General features: G+C 33.8%; 2 protein-coding genes across 4 annotated transcripts in view; both read left to right on the top strand.

Annotated features, from left to right (window-relative positions):
• Positions 1–12,140: 12,140 nt before the first annotated feature.
• Positions 12,141–16,786, top strand: LOC108727239 (DDB1- and CUL4-associated factor 11; the record flags this gene model as incomplete). Its single annotated transcript, XM_018455283.1, has 9 exons — positions 12,141–12,461; positions 12,588–12,828; positions 13,611–13,757; positions 13,838–14,013; positions 14,083–14,175; positions 14,490–14,724; positions 14,886–15,038; positions 15,129–15,235; positions 16,191–16,786. Coding segments are annotated over 9 exons (1,593 nt in total), but the record flags the coding sequence as incomplete, so codon positions are not given.
• A 3,909-nt stretch (positions 16,787–20,695) lies between these two features.
• tan (C45 family peptidase tan) overlaps positions 20,696–26,042 on the top strand; it is an 8,643-nt gene continuing 3,296 nt past the window's right edge. For 2 of the 3 annotated variants that reach the window (XR_001936843.1, XM_018455392.1), the window contains exons 1-4: positions 20,696–20,848; positions 22,706–22,828; positions 24,921–25,118; positions 25,401–25,505. Coding sequence is in view for 2 of the 3 variants with exons in the window: in XM_018455392.1 (XP_018310894.1) it covers positions 22,715–22,828; positions 24,921–25,118; positions 25,401–25,505 (417 nt within the window). In the remaining variant the exon portion in view is untranslated. The remainder of the gene's footprint in view (positions 20,849–22,705; positions 22,829–24,920; positions 25,119–25,400; positions 25,506–26,042) is intronic. The other variant, XM_018455393.1, reaches the window with a different exon arrangement.

Below are 26,042 nucleotides of genomic sequence, written 5' to 3'. Positions count from 1 at the left end.
TGAGGCATCACTATTATCAGCAAATTTTTAATTATCGACATTGAAAGTTGAAATTGAGCGGGAATGAGGTTTCGTTGCTCATTTGCGGCTTAATTTGGAAAAAGCTTTTTCATCCCGGTATGTTAAGTAATCCTGTAAATATTGAATCTAGAATCCCGATATCACTTCACTGTAAAATAACTAGAATATATAACTGTTTACAGTCGCCGTTTTCAACCACGGGTTGAACATTCATGAAGAGACTTCACTTCGAGAAACGGAGCAAATGATATTTTTGCGAAGGAAAAGCTCTTCGAATATTTCTTTTTATATCTCACGACATATTGCGTGAATAAAAGAAATCGTCTTCCTAAACGTGTATAATACAAAATGAGCGCTTTACATATAGCGTATACATAATTCCTTTTAAAGGTGCGATTGAATAGAAAGAGAGAGAATAGAGGAAGAAAGAGAGAGAGAGGGAGAAAGAGAAAGAAAGAAAGGAAACGAGGATCCTTTATCAATTCAAATTTATATTAATTGTCCACGTTTTAATGATCGACATTTAAAAATAAAAATTCTCTTTAAAAATAAATTCTCATTAAAAACAAAATTCATGAAATACTTTATTGTTTCTCTCTGTAAAATTTATATTTTTGGCATTTGAAACGTATTACAGCGAACAGTTTCGCACCTCGCGAGCGAAGGTGACTCGATTCATTTTTCGCACTTCCATGATCGGATGGCAGGAATAGAGATCATTTTTGTGTGCTCAATACAAAAATACAAGCTCTCTGAAATACCTTTTTTCCAAATACTCGGTGGCGAGTAAATGCGCGATTGACGCGAATCATCGTTAATTATTCAGTTTGTTAGAGAATTCTCGCGATTGGTTGCGCAAGTGCACATTTATTGTTAGCTAACTGCTCTTTGCACACGTATATTTTTTTTACGCACAAGTATATGTCTTTATTCGTTAAAAGGTAGTCATTAGGTATCAATAACGATAATATTCATCTTTTCAGCGTATAAAAGATCAAAAAAAGAAGGAGATATAAGAGAAGACGCAAGAGAGAGTGGAAGTTGAGTTAGAGCGAAAGAGGTTAAAACTTGTATTTCTCATCCCTCAAGCTCTTTCTCCTTTCTCGGAGGACTTCCCATGCAGGAAATATGATTCCTGATAGAGGCGTCCTTCGCTAGGAGGCCACGTTCGTTTCCTTCCTTCCTCCCCTGTAAGCTATCTGTCCTTTTCATGAAGAGGAGACGCTCCTTTCTCTCGCCCACGTTCTCCCGTAGAATTAATACCGTTCCGTGAAATTCTAATCGCCATAAGTTCTCGTTGGATTGACGTTAACGGGCGTTATCCGCTCCAGTAAATCGATATTAGCGCACGAGCTGTTAGCGTTAGCAGCTTACGAGCGCACCCCTCTAAATAGCATATCCTCGATTTTCGGCTCGATGCCCCATGGCGATGTTATTCTACCAGATTACCCGGTGACCCCGATCCTTGCTCGATATTATTCCCGTCCATAATTTTTCTTTTCTCACGCGCCGCCTTCGTCGCGCCTTCTCCCGCGCGCTCGTTCACGCAAAAGCGATTGGGAAAATTGCTACTAGAGTGCAAGAAGTTGGACGATACTCAGGAAAAAAAGTGCGTCCAGGTGGAGACGCAGTTGTCGCGACTACTCACCCCGTGAAATCGCGAGGCCATAGCTTCGTGCCGAGCGCGAAGACCGCGAGACAGACCGAGACTCTTGCGAGAGGGTAGATCTCGCTGACATTCACGCATTTACGCGTGCATCACGCGCATATACGCACGCATTACGAAGAAAACGAAGGAAAGACAGAGTAGATCGTGCGGACGGATAGACCCGACCGGGAGCGCGAGAGTGTGTGACTCACCTGTTGCCGAACGATATCGGGAAACGCGCGATAGCACCACCACCGCACATAGGCTCTCTCTCTGTGCCGAGAAGAGGCAGAGGAAGTGGAAAGAGGAGACACCGCGGCGGATGCGGCTGTGCGGCTACGGCTGCGGCTGTGGCGACGGTGACGGCGACGGCTGTGAAAAAAAGAAGCGATAATCGCGCGGGTTCGCGCGGGCGAACGGAGCGGAATGAAGCGGATAAGGCGCGTGGCGCGCGTGGCGCGCGTGCGATGAACGACGAGATGCGGATCGAGCTCTCGCGCGGGTGACACGCGCCCGAGGGTTGCGTGTACGTACGATACGCGTGTATACGTGTGCGTACGCGCGTACGTGAATGTGTGCGCGGTCGTGCGGCCGCCGCGCCGCGATTGATGCGCCGGTGGTGTATCGCGACGGTGGACTGGCGCGACCGTAGGCGAAGAGGATCCTGTTATCCTGTAAACAGGCCCCTTCCCCCGCTCCAGCGACAACGGCGACAGCGTATCGCCGTCGTCGTCATCGTCGACGTCGTCGTCGCCGTCGACGGCGGCGACGGTGGCGGAGGACACGCGCGTGCGCGCACCCTCCGCCTCCTGACTCTCCGCCGGCAGGTCCTCGCCCGGCTCCGGGCTCAGGGTGTAGGCCTCATGCGTTGCCTGGAAATTATAGGTCTGGGTTGCAGGGTAGGTAGGTTGGTAGGTTGGTAGGTTTGTAGGTAGGTAGGTAGGTAGGTAGGTAGGTGCTGGATATACACGGGATATATATAGCCGAGAGAGAGGAGGATAGGGATTGATTTGAGATACGGGGGTTTTTCCCTCTCGGCTCCGCTCGGCGTGTAACGACCGAAAAACCTGCCTGAATCAATACGCGTGTGTGTGTGTGTGTGTGTATGTGTCCCATTGCCTCTGTTTCTTTGGCAACCGGAGTATCACGAGGTGACGAGCGATTGTCCGTTGAGTGACTGACTGATCCGGCTGATTGACCTACTAGCTGAATGACTGATGCTGTTAAACTTCTTGTTCTTTAATACTCGGTGTCACATTGCAAGCGCTCTCCAAATGGCTTTACGAAATTTACGAAACGTCTTAACTGCAGATGATTTTCGAGCCTGTCAGTCTCATTATTGCTCTAATATAGTGTTCGTCACTGCTCGAAGTAATTTTGAAACGCACTCGAATTTTGAAAGAAAAAAAGCAGTAGTACAAAAATATGTATACGAATGTCGATATAAATGGGAATAGCATTTTTCATCGTTATTATCGGAGTAACTTTGAAACGCACTTTAATTTTATAAGAAAAAATGCTGTATGTAACAAAAAAATATATGAATATTGACATAATTGGAAATAATATCCTTTACCGTATTCGTTACTGTGTAGGTGACTTTGAAAATGCATTTTAATTTTAAAATAAAAAGGTAGTAATAAAAAAATAAATAAAATAAATATTGATACTATTGGGAGAGCATGTTCTTTTCATCGTTACTTTTATCGGGGTGATTTTGAAAAGCACTTTAATTTTAAAAGAGAAAAAGCACAGTAATACAAAAATATATAAAATATATAAATATCGAATAATTTTTAGGTAGTTTAGGAGCAGCATTTTTTAAATTTTATATAAAACCTTTTTTAAAATACAATAAAAATATCTTATCGCATAAAATTTATAGGTAGGATTTCGTGCAAGCTTTTACGACGTATAAATCGGAGATTCGACGTGGAGAGAACGCAAGTCTGGAACTTTCGGGTTCGCAAGTCCAAAACGGATTGCCCTCGTCTCACCTCGTTCCCGCGTTGAACTCCTCAGATTTCGTCGCGTATAGATTCTGACGTCACGCACGGCTCCATCAGAAATCCGAGTCACGGTCGCATCTAACTCCGCATTGTGACAAGCTTGTCGCGAGTCAACGAACCAATCGATAGACCGATCTAATTTAGTCGTGATCATGCTATTGTGCCGTAGTGCCTATTGTCCAGCCCGATCAGATCTCTTCTATCAGTCCTCTTTTCCTATAAATGATTATCGACGTGTCGTTTAGCAAATTTATATCCCGATGGGATTTCGTTCTCGCATTAAATCATGCTCGAATTATTTACGGTGCTCGTTTCGATTATAATACAATCATACATATAGTTATACAGAGACAAATCACGAGTACGATTTTAGTGCGCGATTTTATGAATATAGACACTTTTGAAGAAGATCAGAAATAAAACTTCTGAGATCACATTGAAAATAATTATTTTTTTGATAGATTTTCATATTTTTATTGTCTATTATATTTTTTTTATTTGAGAAAAAAGATTATTGTCCATTATATACTTTTATACATTATACAGCGACATCTCGTAATGAAAAACCGCAAATTGGCAAGTGTCTCTGAATTTGTACGAATACCGCGCTCTTTCTCTTTGAAATATCTCGCAATATTTGCTAATATTTTTTCTGTCCGTAAGTAAAGCTTGCTTTACGTATTTTTGTTCTGAAAATGGGATTAATCATAAATACAGTTAGAAAAGTGTAAATATTTGCAGGCCCAACATTTGTAGCTCGAAAATTTCATTATTGACACGCGGCGAGTGAAAGCAATTAATATCTATAGCAATACGTTCCAACATTTATTAGAGCGAATTGTAATTTTAGGCGAATTCTTTAATTTGATGCTGATATTTCCTCTGCAAGGAAATAATCACTAATTGTCCATTTTTAAATGTATCTATGTATTTAACATGTTCCCGGGTTTAAGTTAAAATTATTATCAAACAAAGTTTGCTTCAAATTATCAACAAGTGATTTATAAAGTTTAACGCGCCAAGATTCACTTCGGGAAAAAATGTTTCATATATAATCATATAAAATTATATATAAAATATGTGTGTGTATGTGTGTTGTCCATATTATATAACATTTTTTTCCGGGTACGTTTTTGATAATTTTGTTCGAGAAACACCCTCGTGCTTTTCCAGAAATGCAGGACGTCCGACGAATGTAAAATCAGGGATCGATTGTTGACTCCTGCGGGAGCTTCCTTCGAGCGCGTTATCGCGCGTTATCTGCATTCCGTTCGCTGTCGATGAACACCATTCTCAGAACGATCACGTCCCGGCAAGCGTTTCCGCGTGTCAAACCGTTGTACAGATACGATTGGGTGAGAGACAATCGGAAATAGCGGCGCAACATTTGCTAACGTTATTACGCGCCCGCCTGCACGTGATCGACAAGTCCGAAGGTGGTGATGGCGCATCATCCCTGTCGATGACGAGTAGTGATTTTTGCGATTTTCCCGCCGAGGATATGAACTAGAAACCTTATAACAGAGTCTGGTCACGAATGATTTGATCAAAATCCTACGGGAAAGAAAATTATATATACTCGAGGAGAACAAGAAAGACAAAATAATGTCAATTTGATGTCATATTTACCGATTATTGAATGTATTGTATGTCATTTTTTTGGTCATGATTCGATCAATATGTCATTGCTTTGATTTTCTTGTTCTCTCTTGTTCTTCTTGTACTATCTCCCTGTAGAAAGAACGATTTACTGAAATATCTGGAAATTTACCCGGGGGAAAAAATGTTTCATATATAATTATATAAAATTATATATGATTATATAAAAAATTGACATATTTTATATACAATTATATATAAATATATGTAAAATATGTTCATGTATATAACATTTTTTTCCGGGTAGCTAGATACAGAAAATAATGTTATTGGACTATCGAAATAATTATATAAAAAACTGAAGCATCAATGTACTGTAAAAGTTTTGATTTTCTAACAACTAGCTTGGACGTCTTATGTAATTATTTTGGTTTTTAACAAAATTATTTAAATTTGTATCTAGATAAATTTTTAGATACTTCAGTAAAACCATTCTTTCAGTACATGTATACATTATCTCACTTTAACTTATAGGTACTATAATCTTGTATAATTACAGTAAAACAGTATAAGTTATACTTTCGACTACAATGGGTTTGAATTAATCTGTGTTGGAATTAATGACGTTGCATGCTCTATTATTAGTTGACTTTACATGCTTTACCAATAGATTTTCCTCCACCAACGTCATTAATCCAACCCAAGTCGGCTCAAACCTACTGCAGTTGAAAATTATGCTATTAGAGTGAGATTATATATATATATATATATATATATATAGGGAGATCAGTACCACACACAGCTGTGTATATCTTTCTCTCTCGTAGGATTTTAACAAAATCGTGACCAGACTTTGTTATAAGATTTGTAATCTGGATGAACAGAAACATGTTTGCTCGCCGCGGATACCTATAGTTCAATCCAAATATAACGCAAGTATAACGAGCTCAATCTCTCGCCGGCTCGAACCTGTAAATGTTCAATTATCTAATCTATTAATCCCATAAACTCGTGGGATAATAATTTTCCAGTCCCTGCGTCTCTATTCTATTGGATAAACAATTAAATCGCTACCTCGGATCTCGCGTATCCACGCGTGCGATAATAACGTGACACATCGCACTGCTGGTCAAATACTTTTATTTCCGCAGTGATCGAATTGTTTTCCACGCGCATTTTCTCGTCGCAGAAAAGTAATTCCGAACAGTATTCATTTTTTTTCTCGTAAAGTGCAACACGCAGTCGACCGTGAATTAAAAACGTCAGAATTTCGTTCTGCGATCAATTTACGTGCTGTGCCATATTTTTTTTAATGTTCTGCATCTAAAAATAGTTATTAAAGCGAGGGATAAAATAGATGTAAAATATAGAGGAAAAAAGAATTTTCTTTACAAATTGTGAAATAAATTTTCAAAGATTATCCAAATAGAACAACAAGTCAGTAACGTTAAAATGACGTTAAAATGACATTAAAATGAATCGTAAATGATATTTTGGAGTCATTTTGACATCGTTTTGATATTATAATGACTTACTTGTTCTGCTTGGGTAAGCTTTAGAGAAGGGAGGTCTGTTTTCTAAATCTTATAGCTTTTCTTTGAGTAAGATTCAATATAATTTATTATTTCATTGTGTGTGTGTGTGTGTGTGTGTGTGTTCTTTGTCTCAAAATATAAGACTGTTTCAACGCCACTATACAGTAGCTTTATTATTCTGTATAAAAATTAAAAGACAGAGACGGGTTTTCGTAGCAGGTTAGAAACAAGTTTAAGTAACAAGCTGATATTATTTATCCTTTATTTTAACGTTGAAATGACATTTTTACTGTTATTTTGACATCAAATAAATGGTGACATCAAAGAAATAACGTCAGCTTGCTAGCTAGGTCATTGTATTAATCTTTTATTTCTTTCGGAAGTGTTGAGTGCCTAATTAATCGAGTACATATATCAATAAAAGTACAAGATCCTTGTAATACTGATCTAACCACGAAGCTGACCACGAAACTAATCGTGGCACGGAATTAATTAACGATCTTCCGGGCTTCCGTCAGATGAAGTTTGAATTATAGCCACACGTGTCTGGCCTGAATTGTGCGCCCCTGACACGTAACTTTTAATATCGTCCTATAACATCCTAATTCTTCTGTAAATTCCTCTCTCTCTCCCTCTCTCTCTCTCTCTCTCTCTCTCTCTCTCTCTCTCTTTCTCTCTCTATCTGCGTAACCTTTACCGCTTAAACTTCAAAATGCCTGAGAGAGAGAGAGAGAGAAGTGCGGATGTTACTTTTCAATATTATACTTTATAAGAGAGGGATAATGAATATCTACAACTCAGTTTGCATAATCAAACAAAAGGTAATTAATTCCTAGAGAAATCTGGAAGGTCACATTTTCGCGAAATGCCAATTAATTATAACGGAGCTTGCGAAGGGCGATTTACAAAACTACTGTTGACGAAAGAAAAGAGGAAGGATACGTTGCATTCGTAATATTGCACGAAATCACGAAACTGTACTGAGATCGCGTAGGTGTCATATATAGAAACGCTTAATCATATAATGCACAGAAATTGAAGAAAGTTACAAATAATATTAATAGTCAATATCGAGCTATCAAGTACATTTTTTTGTACCAAAAACTCCTACAAAACTTGTTTAATATTGGTAACGTAATTAAACGTAATTAATCGACAAATCGTGAAATTTTTATCATTTATTATTTTTGAGTCTTATTTTTTACAACGTGGATTTTTGAGATAGATCACGTAATTTTTTCTTTAAGATAAAAAGTGAAAAATTTCTCCAACTTCAATGATAAAAATGTTTACTTTTCACGTTTTCATTTTAAGCAAAAAGTTACATAATCGCTACTCAGTGCAGATTTTTATATTATTGTGTTCTGGACTGCATGAAAAACTAAAAAAATTCTTACATACTTGTGAAAGCTTTACCAATAAGATTTTACTGTCATAGAAGTTGGATTGTATTTTACTTATTTTTTGCACATTTAAATTTATTTATCGGAATTCGTAATCCAGAAATAGATGCCTTCAAAGTCCAACATAATCAGTAGAGTGTTAGCCGATTTAAAAAAATCGATCTCTTTTCCCGCCTAAACGCAACAAATGATCACGTTCAGAAGAATGTTTATTTTGTAATCATTGGAAGTTTTTTCACTGATTGGATTATACTTTTAGATCTAGAGGAATAGTTCTATCTTAACGAAAAAAACTTCCAAATTGATGAAAATGAACATTCGCCAAATGAGACGCCATATTGCTGTTTCTCTTACATTGGCTTTTTAATTGGTCGATCTAAGCTCGGTTCTATCAATTATAAATATAAAAATTAATTTTAATCTCGGTTTAATTTAACTTACGTACTGTTTATCTTTTTCACTAAAAAATTGGAAAAAAGAATTAAGGTGCATTTTCACGAGTCGCTCAAATTGGCTTCAGCGACAAAAAAGATCATGTGATGGCTTTTGTCGCAGAATTATTAGAGTGACAAATTTATACATGAAAAAGACCAGAAACGTTGAATTTGAGCGACACTTGAGCGACAGATTTTATATATTATTATTTGCATTTTTCTTGTATTACTTACGGTATTAACGCTCCGGGTATCGATCATGTAACTTTTTCTTTAGAGCGAAAACGTGAAAAGTGAAAAATTTTATGTATGTATGTATATACATATATACATAGAAAAAAATGTTCACTTTTCACGTTTTCGTCTTAGGGAAAAAGATACATAATCGATACCCTGAATTAAATAGTTATTAACAGTTATTATAGCCCTATAAACGCATAATATTATTTAATATGAAGTAATATTTTAGACATATTCTTAGAATATTAAATGTAACATTTTAAGAATATTTTATTAAAATTATATAATATTAGTTAGTAATATTATATAATATTAGTTAGTATACAGTTTGTTGGACTACAAGTGTGGTATATATACCAAGTACATATATATCATATTTAGTGATTCAAGATTGAATTATTTAAGCATTTAAGATCTAGCTTCGACCGATATAGTCTAATTTATCGATTGTGTTTCTCACATATACGGCCTAAAAATGAGATTATTATTAGGGGAGAGTGGTCTAAATCAGACCGTGTTACCTTTTTAATTTAAATGAATACGGTTAAGCAGATTTGTGTACTATTTATAACGTAAAATCCTTATAAGAACATGTGATAGCAGTTTGACAGTTCTCTGTCATAACATTCATAAAATAAAGGCAAATATGTATTTTCAGCCATCGTGCGAAAATTTTTTTAAAAAAGAAAATCCTTGTAAATCATTATTTAAAAAATGTTAAAAATTTGAAAAGTAATTGATTTAAGATAATTAAAGAGTGTAGAATTAAAAAATATCAAGCATTTCGTGATCACGTTTGCGGTTTATTGTAAAATTTGTTCCAAAGTTCGAAAGGACCCGTGTCCAAATCGGACAGTACAGTGAATAACTTATAGGCCTGGTTGTAGTACTGGTGATCGGCTGACTAGATCTGGTCCAAGCAATTAAATCAGTAAAATATCATGAGTCATCAGACTCAGATTAGTTGAATTTTATTGATTTCAATTCTAATAATATAAACAGTCAGTATTTTCTTTTTCTGAAAAAAATCTTTGACTGTCAAATTGCTCGTTTTTACTCAATACTAAGAAAAATACATTAAAATATTTTAAAATTCTATCTAAAAATCCATAAAAATAGGAGTTTTTGATTTGAACCAGGGGATGGTCCGATTTGGAACCAATAGTTTTAAATCGGGCCGGAAAAAGCGTTTTTACATTTTCCATTATAGATTAACACAAGTGAGAGATACGTCAAAATAATCTCAAGCAAGAATGGAAGGAATTAAATGATCTTTCCAACAGCACCTTCGATTTTACGATCGGACTTTATTTATGTCTTATAGAGAGCAAAAACTGCAAATGGGTCCGATTTAGACCACTCTCCCCTATATAATATTACATGATATTCTCGAAATATTAATGGAAGGTTATATGTCTACTCCTGATAATATTATATGATTATTAAAAGTAACATTTATTTAATGTTACTGTAATATCGTATAAACACCCTAATAGCACAAATCTCAAAGAACATTCAGAGGATATCTCTATGTCCTAGGAACGTTCGCCAAAACGTCCCTCGAATAAAGTGTGCTATTAGAGCATTACAAAGTATTATAACAGCATTTACTTTAATTTGTAAAATTGTTACACCTGTTCAGTATAAGTATACGTTTAAAAACTGAAAATGATTTTGGCCCGCAGTTGTAGAACTAGATATGTATTTAAAATCACGTCGAAACGTTTTTTTAGCACAAGAGATGCAGCATAGACTGATAAAAATTTTTTCGTTATTGGATTGTGAATTCAAATTGCACAAAATTAAAAATAATTAATATTTATAAGTATTTTAATAATATTTTAGGAATATTAAGATGTAATACCTAGGATATTATATAAGTGGACATATAATCTCTATAGAATACTTCCGTAATGTCAAAAAAATATTTATAATATTTTCGAAATATAATAATTTTATTTTAATTTTTTTAATTATTTTAATTTTTTTTTAATAATGTCCATATAACATTCTAGGAACATTTCGCGCTTATAGGGAGGTTATTCTAACTGCACCAAATCCTTTTACCTGGATCAACAACAAAGGAAAAAAATAAATAAGAAAAGAATAAATATAAATTTGGTCACATATATCGCGGTAAACGCTCGTCAATAAAGTCGACACGGTGCGGCAGCACTGTTCAATAACACCGTTTGAGCGCTTGACGCTTGTAATTGAAACCGTTCTGTTCAAAATACAAAATTTCAGCCGCTCGAATGACAGACAGATCTGTCGCTCCAATTACTTATTTAATTTAGCAGCATGTGAAATTGTATCTTCAGTTCCGAGATTAAAGTTAATCTAGCAAAGGTAATTTAATTTCAGTTCAAATAACTCATCTTTTTCTGGTTCTAAAAATTAAAAAAGGATGAAGAGTTTAGTTGAATCGAGATTAAAGTTAAACTACATTGAAATGGGTAAGAATAATTGGCTGCGTTCAGCAGAGAAAGCAGCTTTGCAACTGTTGTAAAATTCTTCAGTACGATTGGTTCTTACTTTTGGTTCCTTACAGATCTAAACGTATAAACCAATCATATTAAAGAATTTTACAACAGTTGCAAAGCTGCTTTCTCTGCTGAACGCAGCCATTACATGTCACAACATCCCGCCGAACGGACCTTGTCGTAGAGTCCTATATATGAAAGAAGCGACATTGGCGTCGCGATTTCTAATTGGTGATACCTCACTTAAAGTAGCCATATTGAGCCCGCAGTGGAAAGCTATATATCACATATCTCTTTCTACAACTAAACAAGGCCCATATGATTATATGAGTTAGATATATATACATATTTAAAATAGAATAAACGTATAATTTGATTTATATTGTTTTTTCTTTTTGTGCTTTAGTTGTTAAACTACTTAACCTCATCCTGACGGAGCGTGTTTACAACTCCATTATGAAGTTTGATGGAACTGATCGACTGGAGCGGGTTAAATATGGCGGTGTGTGTGCTGAACATATCATGCTAGAGGTGTAGTGGGAATGAATGTCGCTTCTCTCGTATATATGGTACGTTCGGGGAGACGCTAATAACGCTATTTCTATCTTCGTTGTTTATTAAACATAAAACAAGAATAAAATGACACAAATAGCGCTAATAGCGTCTCCCTGAACGCACCTATAGGACTCTACCTTGTCGTTACCCCCACTCTTCTCCATTATTACAATGCGCGCTATTTTCATAACCCTTTCCGTCTGTCTTTCGTGATCTTCGCTGTGGAACATTGTTGAGAACGCGTTGCTGCTCGTTTTCGCCCAGTATTTTCTTATTCGTGATCGTCATCCTCGTACAATTGTTCTGAAAACCAAAAAAAATACGAAGAACGACTCGCACGGACCGTCTTCGTCACTGTTTCGTCGCATAACCTCACACATCCATCGACACGACCGTGGAAATATCCTCGACAAATATCCTCAGTACTGTTTCTTTTGTTGTTGCAGTTCCATTATAGATATATCTGATGAATCGGAGGATGAATTGGCACGAATTCGCGCACGAGCGAGGTTTCCAGATACAACCAGATTAGAGGTGAGTTCAACTGTGGAGTAACCTCATTTCTCGGTACGGTTCATATAAAACTTGCCCTGGGCAAAAATGCGAGTGAGTCTTTTATCTTGCTTTCATCTGTTCCCATTGCGTTATGATGCTTTTCAGAAAAACGATATAATCAGCATCACCAAAAATGCCTCAGGGGTCACTGATGAGAAGAACGCATCTATAACATCATTGATACAGAAAAGGACCCTCAAACCAAACAGTTTTAGTGTTAAAGAAAAACGTAGGATAGCTAACGATCTTTTGCCGAATAAGCCACAGGTCTTACAGGACTACGGTTCCAAAGTATTCTGTGGTTTATATTCCAAGGATGGGAAATACTTTGTCACTGCCACTCAAGGTATATTCTATAAGGTTTATTCTACAGTACTGTGCTGGGGTACCAAAGGTACCCCTATCCTTCCAAGTTATATAATATATCTGTTTTTATACTTTTAATATTTTTACCAATTCTGTTTAATAACACCTTTATATATTTAAAATATTTATTCTTTTTAATTCAATTTTTTTTAATACTACTTTAAGCTCCTTATGTAACTCTTAATGACAATAACAATATTATTATATTGTTGCACAACTTTCTTACCATGTACAAAACCTGTGCAAAGACAATTAACAATATCGTTGCTGTTATTAACATTCATTTCCACTAATGTAGATTAAATTTAATCGCAATTCAACTAACTCTTCATCTTTTTCTAATTCTTAAAACTAGAAAAAGATAAAGAATAAAATAGGCATAAGAGTTACAGAATAAAGAGACCTTAATCTCAATTCTTCCTACCAAAGCAGATCTTCCTATCAAAGTTGATCTCTTGCTTCTTAATGAAACTTATATGAAATGAGGACCGAAATCGAACTCATGACCCGCAGATTACTAATCATTCATACTGATATCAAGCTATATAATAAACGCGTCATCCAGAATCTTCTTTGTTATGTATAAGCTTGTCGCATATAATTATAATAGTCCTGTTTACAGTTAAACTTCTTACATGGTTCTTTCTTCTTTTTTTCCACATCGGAGAAAAAAAGAAAAAGGATAAACAATGCAAAGAATTTAGCTAAAAAAAAACAAACTTAGTTCGACTGTCTATATCTAATGTTTATGAATCTTTGCAGATAAATGGATGTACATATATCGGACGAACAACGGTAATTTTACCTTGTACAATCGGATGTTGGCGCATGATGTTGGATGGAGTGTTTTGGATGTAGCATTCAGTCCGGATGGAAAACATTTTGCTTATTCAAGCTGGGCGGATTGTTGTAAGTGATATTATGCTTATATCTTGTGCAATTATATGCTAGCAGATGTAATACAATACGTGTTCTTTTATCTTTTACAGTATATCAGTGTCATATATCTGAAGACTCGATAGAAACACTTCCTTTACATCCAGGCGAACGGCGATTTTGCGTCTTTTCCTTGGCCTTTTCAAACAATGGTCAAGAAATTCTTGGTGGCGCCAATGACCGATGCCTCTACATATATAGTCTCTATTGCCAACGCCGATTCGAGAGGGTTTGTAAAATCATTATTCAGCGATAGAAGCGCGCTTGCCATTGTACTGATGTCCATTCATTTTTATAGTTCATAGGTCACGAAGAAGATGTAAACTGTGTTGCCTATGCAGACGACAGTTCGCACATCTTTTATAGCGCTGGTGACGATGGATTATGCAAGGTATAATTAAGTCATCCGAGAGGCCACTCTCTTGATTGTATAAGAGTACAGTGAAAAGTGTTGCTACAAATGCTTTGAAGCATTTAATTGATCAATTAGAAGAAAGAATTGTACTAATTGATTAATTTTTTAATTATTTTTTGCTTATAGAATGCTTCCATTTGTATCATCACGTTGACCTTGAGTCGAATATCTGTGTGTCACGAAAGAAATCGATGTGCGCTATAATGAATCGATAATGGACTGATATGCACGCGACTATTTGGAAAATTCTCGTTCTATATTACATCTTCAATATCTTCCTGTCGGTTTAGGTATGGGATAGGAGATTGGTAAACGTATCTAATCCGTCTCCAGTTGGAATATTGGCCGGTCATAGAGACGGGATCACATACATCGATTCACGCGGCGACACACGGTATCTTATAACCAATTCTAAAGACCAATGCATCAAGTTATGGGATACGCGCGTGTTTTCTTCTTGTAAAGCTCGCCAGCTTACAGAGCGTCAAGACTGGGACTATCGATGGCAGCCTGTACCTCAACGATGTAAATACCTTTATAAGCAAAAAAAAATGGAAGAAAAGTCCTTAAGACAACTATTATTTTTACTTCTAAATTATTCAGATACATCCGAAATGTTTAAGGTGACAATTGATCCCTATTGTTACATATAATTATAGAGTATATACGATATTTTTCTGTTTCAGTATGGTATCGGGGTTTCTTGGATAGTGATACCAGTGTCATGACGTATTACGGTCATTCGGTTCGTAAGACTTTGATACGTTGTCGCTTTTCACCACCAGATAATACCGGTCAAAGATACATTTACACGGGGGATTCAACGGGCCGACTCATCAGTAAGTTTTGAGTGTTACATTCTGTTTCTCTCAATATGCGACATCGTAAATGAATGATGCTGATTTCATGTCTTTTTTTCTCATCTTCAGTATACGATCTTTTAACTGGAAAGATAGTACGCAAGGTAAAAGGTCACTTAGGCTGCGTGCGTGATGTCAACTGGCACCCCTTTGATCACAACCTCATTACCTCATCTGTAAGTAAAATTATTTTACCATGAAAACGTATCTCGTATTTAAGGAGGTTGTAAGGGCATAAAACACATTAATATTTACGCCTTAAACAAACTACATACATGTGAAAGTTGTGTTCATAACATTCTGTTTTCATTGAGCAACACATTTTTATAAATTATTTATTTTATTTTATTTGTTAGTTTTATTGTTATAAACAAAAATTTTTTAAATAAAAATCTAAATTTTTTTATATAAATATATTAAGTACTAAAAACATGACTTATGCAAAATTTTATTGAGATTCACCAATTAGTTTATAATAAATAAATATTTTGTTTATTTACTGAAGAATTAATGTCTGCATCTCAATGTATATATATATATATATATAACTTTATATAAATATTTTTGAATTCATAGTACTTCTATTAAAAAATTGAGATTTTTATCATTATTTTATAATACATTTTTATATATTTCTATTAGAGTACAAATTTTAAAAATATTACTTTTTATTGAAATAACTTTTGATCCAGATGGTCTAAAAATTTAAAAAAATTCAGTAATGCCTCTATTTTTATAACAAATTTATTCTCAAAATTTGATCAAGTTCCTATATTATTAAATGACTGGAAAACCTCCTTAACGAAAGAAAAGCTGCAATTGTGAAGAGCTGTTTTTCGTTATTTCGAAGTTCACGTTTATGACAAAAGAAGGAAATTGGATTATGATCAAGAAAGAGACTTAAAAAATTGTGAAAAATATTCTCTTGTCGTGAATAATATTTCTCTTATAAATAAAGTCAATAAAATTGTTTCATAAAATGTTTTGCTTGTGTAAAACTTCTGTTTTATATGTATATAGAACAAATTGAAGTTATATATTCTTTCAATTCATAATTCAAGTGCAACTATATGTGTCATTACGATAAGATACACATAAATATAAAATTATGTTTTACATTTATGATTGCAGTGGGATGGTAAAATATGCAAATGGGAATATTGTGAAAACTACAATGCGAACGAATATGAGCCACCTTTACTACGACGGAGTGAGAGAATAGCTGCAAGAAGGGCGCACGTTTTAACGTAAAGTTTCCATCGTTTTCCTTTTCTTTTTTTCAAAGCAAATCTAATGTTCACAATTGCTTAGAAAAAAAGGAGAATGAAGAAAATCGCCTATCGAGAGTAACCTCTATGATCCATTTTCGATGCGATTCTCTCTCAGGAACACAAATAGACATTACACAAGACTGAATGACGTACGCGATTTTTCTATTTGTCTCTGCCGTTGTGCTTGCATTTTTCGCGAGATTCTCGCTGCGATTGTTTTCTTCGCATTGATACAGAGTGAGAATTACCATTCGATCTATTTCAAATTGACCTGACCTAAATAATCGATTTATGCGACACAGAGCTCTTCCCTCCCTTTTTCTTCACGTTGTAAGTATTTTACATCGCGAACTGAACGATCGCCGTCTAGTTTTTATGGAATCTTTGATAAGCCATATCTTATCTCTCATTAAATATAACTTTCATTGATGATTGCGATTGATTCTTATTTTTACAAGGAAACTCATCTAAATAAAATATCTCCTCTTTTCGATTTTGATGAGCTTTACATCTATTCCCTCAATATATGTATATAACATCAATCTTGTAGGAAAGGAAAAAAAAACTTGTATTTTCTCAGATTTACATTTTTATATCATTTGGACGCTTTCGAATTGAATTAGACTTAAATTGGAATTAAATACATCAATATAAGAAACTAATAAATAATCGATGATAGAAATTAAATAATTATGATTCAATGTGATCTTTTCTAAAAATATCCGCAATTTGCGAATTTGGATCGCCCCATTGCCCATTTCTAACTGTATAAAGAAATTATACAATGTAGTCGAGAGAATATTTGTAAAAAATCCATATGTATAATATCAAAGTCGGAAGATGTTCCATTTATATGTAAAGCGAGATTTCTTTGTGATTATAATATACGCAATATCTCTTGCGAACATAAAAAGAAATCCGGCGCATTTACATTAAACGCGAATTTTCGCACAATCAAAACTTTAATAAAATAATTTTATGTTTTTTTAATACAGAATGGTATCTTTACAGTCGCAAAGCAATCTCATTCTGTGATACGAAGTGATACTTATCTTAAGAGTCTGTAGACACACTTAGGAAAAATTTTCTCACCGTGCGAGAATATCTTAACATTAACAACAATGCGACATCAAAAGAACGTCATTTTTATTTGAATTGACGCTTTAAATATAAACTCGAATGAATCGTTTTAATAAACAGTAAAAAAAATGTTTAAACATTGCGTGGCGATAAAATCCCACTTTTCCTTGACAGATTTCATTAATTAATTAATTAAATTAATTAATAATAAACTAGGAACGATCATAAGTTGCTAATGATTTAATTAACAATAAATAAGAACAATTAAAGTTATTGTTCATGATTTAATTAAATAATTAACGATAATTGATTAACGATAAACGAAAGACGATCGGGGCGATTCATAATTTTAAATTATTGCAGTTTCTACCGTAATGAATTTTACCGTTATATTATTATTTTTTATCTCGCGAAGAAAAATGTAACATATTGTTGGTATAATAAAATGCCACATGGCTTGGTTTTAATATTATTAAACTTAATCCTTTCAGCACAGAAATCCTTTACCAAATTTCTCCTTTTATAATTAAAAAGATCATAAAATTACAAGATAATTTCTTTCCAAGTTTATCTCTTTCTCTTTCAAAAAAGCGCTTTTATAAAAAAATGAATGGTATTACTCTCATCATATTGTATGTTAAACAGACATTACGTTATATTGTGCTTTTACTGATGTTTACCACATAATTAGTTATCTCATTCTGTTGGGACATTAACACGTAATTTAATGCATGCAATTACGTAACGCGAAATCCAATATGCATACAAGTAGAAGGAAAATGCGTGCAGCACACTCGCGTTGATCTCTTCAATACGAGTGCAGCAAGATCTTTGAACTGGCGCGACCTTTCATCGGAAGCCGCGTAAAATAGATAATTGATTTAACTCACGGAAAGACCAGAATTTGGAAGCCGCACAAATTCCAATGGATCATGACGTAACTTGCAGCTCGAACTTTGCGCGAATATCGTTGCAATTACGGGAATATTACAAATCTGCACGACAATTAGGGGAGAGTTGCCGAATGCATACTGGTCGCCTAAATCGTACCTCATCAATATTTTATATTATTAGTTAATATAGGCAATATTTAGTAACAATAATATAAAATATATGAGAAATGAGTAATATAGACAAAAATATAATAGCCTACATCTTGTTTTATAGATGTTAGTGGCGTTTTAAAAAATCAGGTACATCTGATATTAATTTTTAATCAACTTATGTAGGTGATAACAACGTGATCATCCAATTTTATTATAAATTTTTGTATTTTTATAAAAGAAGATCTATTGTAGAATATTTTATATTCACTGTATATATATATTTGCAACCATAGTAAAGATTAAATCGATATTTTTACAAAATTCGTCAAGTTTCCCAAATCGTACCATCAAAAGATAAGGCTGATAACTGACAATAATAAAACTAATAATTGATATCAATATAAATATCAAGTGCAAAAATAAATATAAGCAAATTAATTTTCGTGTTGTTTTTTTATTATTGTTATTTAATAATTATAAAATATCTGATTTTCTTCAATAAATTATTAAAATTAGGTATTAATTAATTATTAGGTATTAGTTAATGATTTTTTTTATCAATCTTATATTTTTAATTGTTTTCATTCATAAATTCAATACTTTCGAAGGAAATACGATAAAAAATACCTATAGATACGATTTAGGCGACCGGTTGCCTAAATCGTATCTTTTGCAGCATGTTACAAAAAGATTTATAACAAATTAATTTGTTATTGGTGGAAAGTTAAACATGTAATAATAAGCGTCCAAAACCTTAAGTTACAATTTCTAATTCATTTGCATATAAAACAATGCCAAATGGAAAATATAATAAAAAATAGATTAAGTGGTACGCATTCGGCAACTTTCCCCTATATCTTCGTAAATCTCAGATAAACTATTGTTCTGAAGCGTCTAATAGATTATCTCTATTTTTATAACACAGAAGCTAGTGATACAAGTTAGACACTTTTAACACTGAAAAACACGTTCACTTTCCAGACCTTTTAAAATTATCTATCTCTAAAATCTTTAATTAAAGCGCGCTTTATAATGAAGAGACCTGTTTTAAATTATAACACAGTAAGTTACTGATAGATACATTTTTAATATATCGAACGAAGACTGGCCTTCCATCCTAAGTACATTTTGTTAAATCCTTGGAAAAATATCTTCTTTTGCGATGGACTAATTATCTCGGGACAAAAAGATGTCCGAGGCACGTAATTGCCTCCATAATTGTTACGTCTCACAGGTTTTTACATGGAAATCGTTGACAGTCATTTTGCGAAGACAAAGGCGGATGAGCCTCGACGCTGCCAGATTTAGCGGTGAAGATGCGCGCATTTAGAAGGTATTATTTTCCGCGTGATCCTTGAGCGCGATATTTGCGAGGGAGAATTATAGATGAGATCTTTCTGCAAATATGAACGTGACTTATTTGGATTTAGACACGTAAAAATCCGACAACTTTAAATAGTGCTGTTTCTAGCGCAATGCCATATTTACGGTGACGGTATGTTCGTACAAACGAGGTACACATTTTTTTCGCACGTTTTTTCCTCCTATTATTCATCGCAATTACAATGATGAGGCGCTTGTCTTGCGAAAGATAAAAACTTATGATAATAAGAGTCTAAAGAAGATTTATTGGAAATTGAAAAGTCGATTTTGTATTCTTTCGTTTTTTTCCCCCCCAGATGACTATCCAGAGTAAGCAACTTTTGCTGAGAATAAATAGGATCCAATATTTTTCCTATATTGTAAATAATTATGGCAAAGAAGAAGATTCACAAACGTATTATTGTTTTATTAAATATCATCTCGATGTGGCCTAATTTTGTCGTAATTCTTTTCCAAATCATCCATTTGATCAAATAATCAGGGGAAATGAAATCCGTTTTAATTGAACCATACCCACATCATTGACGCTGTGATCTACGACAAATTCGATCCGAACAAAGTGATAATAGTAAGTGATAATAGTAGGCTTTAAATGAGCTTCCCTTCTCTTCGAGTGGTTTATCAGCGGCCTCCTACCTCCCGGATCTACCTTTGAGATCGTCTCAAGGTAATGGGCGACGGTAAGTACACGTTACTTCGCGATACGTAAATCCTTATTCTTTATTTTTTATATCCTCACATTAGTCGTAGTAAGCGAGCGTACAGCCCGCGCAGCGTAAAGCGTGAACGTAAAGCGATAATGTGATGCTATAAAAGCCAGATAAGAGAGACATTCGCGAGTCTTCCTTCTCGCGAAGACCGCGAGGTGTCAGTCGTCCGTCGATCGTTACCGGTACATACAGATAAGATATATTACTTATGCGAGAGGTCCCTCATTTGATACCGCGTTCTCTATTCGTAACATTCTTCATCCTCGATCCCTTTCGACGCGAAGCCCGGAAGAAATCAGGTAGGCGCGTATCGTTGAATTTAACTTTTTCTATTCTTCTGTTATTCGTCTCTTCTTGCATAGAACCAGCCCTGGCGGAAAAAAAAATTTTATGAAAAAATACAGAAAAACTACATAGATCGAGACAAAATCTTAGAAATTCTTAATTTTTTATTGACATTCGTATTGAGACGTAGAGTGAGGTTTGTTTGTCTTAGAGATTCTTAGTTTTTCGTAGATATTCGTAGTGGGATGTAGAGTGGCGTTGTTTGAGGGCGGAGGATTTGTAGGGTTTTTCAAAGAAACAACGTCGCTTTACGTCTCACTACGAATATCTATGAAAAATTAATAATTTCTAAGATCTTGTGTCTATCTATGTAGTTTTTCGTAAAACTTTTCCGCCAGGGAGGAACTTATTTTCGAAAAATATCAAAATACTATAGTATATGTTACGTATACAGTAATTATTATATAGTAATTATTATAAAATAGGACAAGAAGTCACTTTTTTTTCTTTTGAAAGCTCTTGAATTGTACTTTGAGATGTAGATTTTATTAGATACAAGCTTTTGTTTTAGTGTAGAAAATATTTAAAATGGCTGAAAATGTGCCATTTTTGATTGTTTTATCTCAATTTACTCAAAATTTTGACGTGCTACGTCAATTTTGTCAACGACATCGTGTTCAACGCGAAAAAATCTTCAGGAAACGCACTTCGGAGAAAATTTTGTGTTCTACTGTGTTATAGATTTTCATGTGATGTTTTTCTTACAAGGGGAGGCTCCGGAGTGACTCTCACTTCATTTCCCGATTTCAATGAAACTTGACAGGATTGTAGAGTGTGTTCTCCTGAATAAAAATCACCTCCCATTTGGGCGTAGATGGTCTATCGTTTCCGAGATATTTCAATATTAAAGTTAATAACGGTATTTCCTTTAGAGTTTATTAGAACGTTCATACTCGAGTATTTGTAGTGGATATGATAACAGCTTCCATCACTACGCTACAAATACTCTAGTATGAACGTTCTAATAAACTCCAAAAGAAATGTCGTTATCAACTTTAATATTAAAATATTTCGGAAACGGTAGACCAAATAGGGGGTGATTTTTATTCAGGGAAACACTTTACAATTCTGCCAAGTTTCATTGAAATCGGTGAGGGTCACTCTGGAGTATCCCCTTGTTAGTTCACTGTAACAGATAAGTTTTTAATCTCTTACAATTAGTCTAACAAAGGGAATCTCAAGTAGTGTATGTATGAACTTCGCCTAAATTTAAATATATTTTAGTATTTATCCGCCTGAATATTCGCGAGGAATTTGCATCGAAAATTTTGGAATTTTTAGTTGAATTGCGAACCGATATTATTCGTATAATTGCAGTTATTAAAATATGCATGAAAATAATCACAATTATAAAAAGTAATTATAATTGTAAAATAAGAAGTATTGTAATTGTAAATTAATTTTTGTACTACATGCATTACTTAATCATTCACTTAAATGCACACTCTATAAAAATTTACATAAAAAAAAAGATAAAGACAGAAAAACTTAATTGGATGCAAATTTCTCGCGAATACTTGAATATTGCATCGTGCCACTTGCTGAAGAATTACTAAGGGATAAGCACTAAAATAAAAATATAAAGTTAGGCCAAATCCGTGGTTAAAAGTAAATAAATAAATAAATAAAACATCAAAATAAATTAATTAATTAATATTAATAAATAAAATATATTTCTGATGGGTACTTCGATTCAACTAGTTTCAGTTTTATATATAGAGAACGTTTTATAAAGTATAATATTTTGTGTCATAATTTAGGACAATCCACCGACTTAAAGAGAAGAAGAAGTAAACATCTTTATTTTTCAGGACGTAAACATGGCAACTACCAAAATATGCAACAAGAAGTTCATCTCCAAATATATAGGCCGCAGAAATGTTGTTCCCATAATCCACGTTCAAGGAACGCACTACGATATCGGTTTTGACATCGTAAGGATTAGACAATATTATTATATTTAACGATAAACAATATTATTAGACAATATTATAAACATAGATTTTGCGAAAAGATTAATGTGACTTTCTAAGTTGAGCGTTGTCTTTTCCCTCAAGATTTTTAGTTCGAGAATCAGAAATATTCTTTACGCGTGTTTAAAGTCTTCAAAAGATCTCGAAGATAAAAAAAAAGCTTTGATAAATTTTATATACAGGTTGTCCAGTAATAATCGGATCACATTTAATTTTAGGCAATTTTAGGCAGGTAGAACAGATTAAATTGAATAAAAAAAGTCCTCTGTCATTTTGCATACTTCCAAGTAATTAATGAGACAATTAAATCCAATATAAGATTAACTACAATAATTAATAACAGTTTATGAATGAGCGTGTACCCATGAAAAAAAACATTTCTGCGCAGCGCGCGTTTATCGTTACTGCGGAATTTTTTAACATCTTATCACTATCGTTAACTAGCAACAGTCAATGGCAAGAATAATTTGGGAAAAAAATGCGATTCTCTTTGTTGTTGGTAATTAACGTTATCATATTCATTAAATGATTCATAAAGTAACAATTGTCGATAAGGGCGGTATTTACGATTCATTTTTATTTTAAGACCGTCGTAAGTAACGTCTTAAGATGCTAACACTGCCTTCTGATTGGCTTACGACATCTTAAGACTGTACTTAATACAGTCTCAAATATAAGAATCGACTAGGAATACCGATGTAAGAATGTTAGAGAATCTCATTGGTTAGTGTGCTCTACGAACGACAATAGTTACGCAACTAGGAGTGGCACATACTTATGCTATTAATCTCAATCTTATTAATTATTTCAGAGTTCGAAAAATGGCAAAGGACTTTTTTTATTCAGTTTAACCCGTTCCAAGATAAACGTCCTAATGATCGAACGTACACTTGTCTGGACACTCCACAAAATTTATTATTATTAATCTAAAATGCTTTTTTATATTACGATATTGTAATTCAACTGTATTTAACGATTACAATTAAATTATAATATTATACATAAAAAAAGCATTTGAGATTATTAACATAAACAAATAAAATATCCGGACAAAGATACATGTCCGGTCACTGGAATGTATCTGTACACAACAAATGACCTAATTCTTACACTAGACACTCTAGATTTATTAATTATCTATTAATTATTTTTGGAAGTGTACGGCAGAGGACTTTTTTATTCAATTTAATCTGTTCTGCTTGCCCAAGTTATGTGTAATCCGATTATTACTGATGGATACTCTGTACACAACATTTATCGGATTTTTTTATCTTCGATATCTTTTGAAGACTTTAAACAATGGTAAAAAATAATAATCTTATTATTTACAATTCTGTATTATTATATATGATAATATATAATAATATAATAATTTATATATAATTTTTATGTAATAATATATTATATATTTTACATAATAATAGTTTAATATAATAGTTGTACTTCAATATCTAATGAATATAATAATATAACAGTCATTTTAATGCAAATAATTTTAGTGCAGTAATATTAATAGTAGTGATAATTGCATTATAATTCACTCAATTTGTTTCGAAATTCAACATTGTCAGTTTTAGTGACAAGTTAAGTATATTCAATCGCAATTTTTTTTACATTTTCTAAATGACAAGAAAACTATATTAGAAATAAGACACCTGTCAGCGGCCGATGTAATTTATAGTGACACCTGCGTTCGCGTAAAACGCGAGTAGCGCAAAGCGCGCATGTAAATCAAGATCGCCAATGCACTTTGCAATGCAATTTTCTCGTGTCCGATCCGGAGGAATGAACTCCGATATATCACGCGCGATTTAAGAAGGTGCATAGCTAATCTGATCGGCACGAATGTGGAAGCGATAACACATGGATGGAGGGACAGTAAGAAAAGGAGCACGGTCATTGGTGTGACGTTCACCCGGATTAAATTCCTGTTGTTCTACATACAGACTCATACAGTCCCTCACTACATTGATCAATGTGTCACGCCATGTGCGTTTGATTAATTCGCATTCACGAAATCCATTCTCTTCTTCTCCCGCTTTTTCTACATTAGGGACGCACCTTCGCCAAGATGATACAGGATTTCGTGGACATTTATCAACCGCTGAATAAGATCTATCTGCCGCTATACGCAACCGAGGAAGGCAAGAAAGTTTATAATGAAACCCTTGATGCCGTCAAGAAACAATTTCCACAGTATTTGAGGGAGATCGAGGGAACGGCGGACGGTGCAAATGTGCCGTTTTACAAAGTACGAAAAATAGCTGAATAAAAAAAGAGATAAGAATTCGTCTTGGAGATATAATTAATTATCAGCAATCTTATCAAAATAGATTTTAACATCTTTGATTGACTTTGATTAATAGATTAATTAATTGAATTCATTTTTTTCTTAAACTTTGCAAATAATTCTCTCGTTTTATTTTAATTATTTTCAAATAAAACGACTGTTGGAGAATAGTAATAAAAATTGAATAATTACAAGGATTTTTATGTACAATTTTGGAATTAAATTAAAATGTAATTGTTGCAGCTGTTTCTGATGCATCTGGACGACATTCTTCCGAATGTTACTGAAATGCAAGGAAATACACTTCCAGTCGGTTGTACAACCATCATGTGCAACCAGTCAGGACATGTAAGAGTGACAATAAATCAAAAGATTACGGATGTTTTCCGGCAAGAGCACAAAATAATCTACATTAAACAAGAATGAAGTGATTCACTTTGTTACACTGCTTTTGTTGGCAAACCCGAGAAAAATGTTATATATAACATATTTTACATATAATATATCATAAGATATATCAATTTTTTATATAATTATAGAGGAAGGTCACCTATACTGACATAAATCTCCTAAAGCGACATTCCCTTATTTCTTAGAAACTAACCTTTGCTCTTTATTAATACTAATAAAAACGTAATCTGTTTAGCTAATTAAAGAAGTACAAACTCATAATTTTCATATATTTGTGACTTATTTCTATATCAAATCAGGTAAAAACAAATTCTATGAATCCGAGAAGAAAATTCTTACGGTGTTCTTTTGCAAATTGCGTAATTAAAATAATAGTGACTATATTATTGATAATATTATGTCATTTTAAATGTTTACAATTTCATAAATTAGTTTTCTTTACAGAATAGAATATATCTTTATTTATAGAATAAG

The sequence above is a fragment of the Mycetomoellerius zeteki genome, unplaced genomic scaffold, assembly GCF_001594055.1.
Source record: "Mycetomoellerius zeteki isolate Tzet28-1 unplaced genomic scaffold, Tzet1.0 scaffold48, whole genome shotgun sequence".
In the NCBI taxonomy this organism is placed as follows: domain Eukaryota; kingdom Metazoa; phylum Arthropoda; class Insecta; order Hymenoptera; family Formicidae; genus Mycetomoellerius; species Mycetomoellerius zeteki.
Note: the sequence above shows the minus strand (reverse complement) of the source record. Positions and strands in the feature narration are given on the sequence as shown.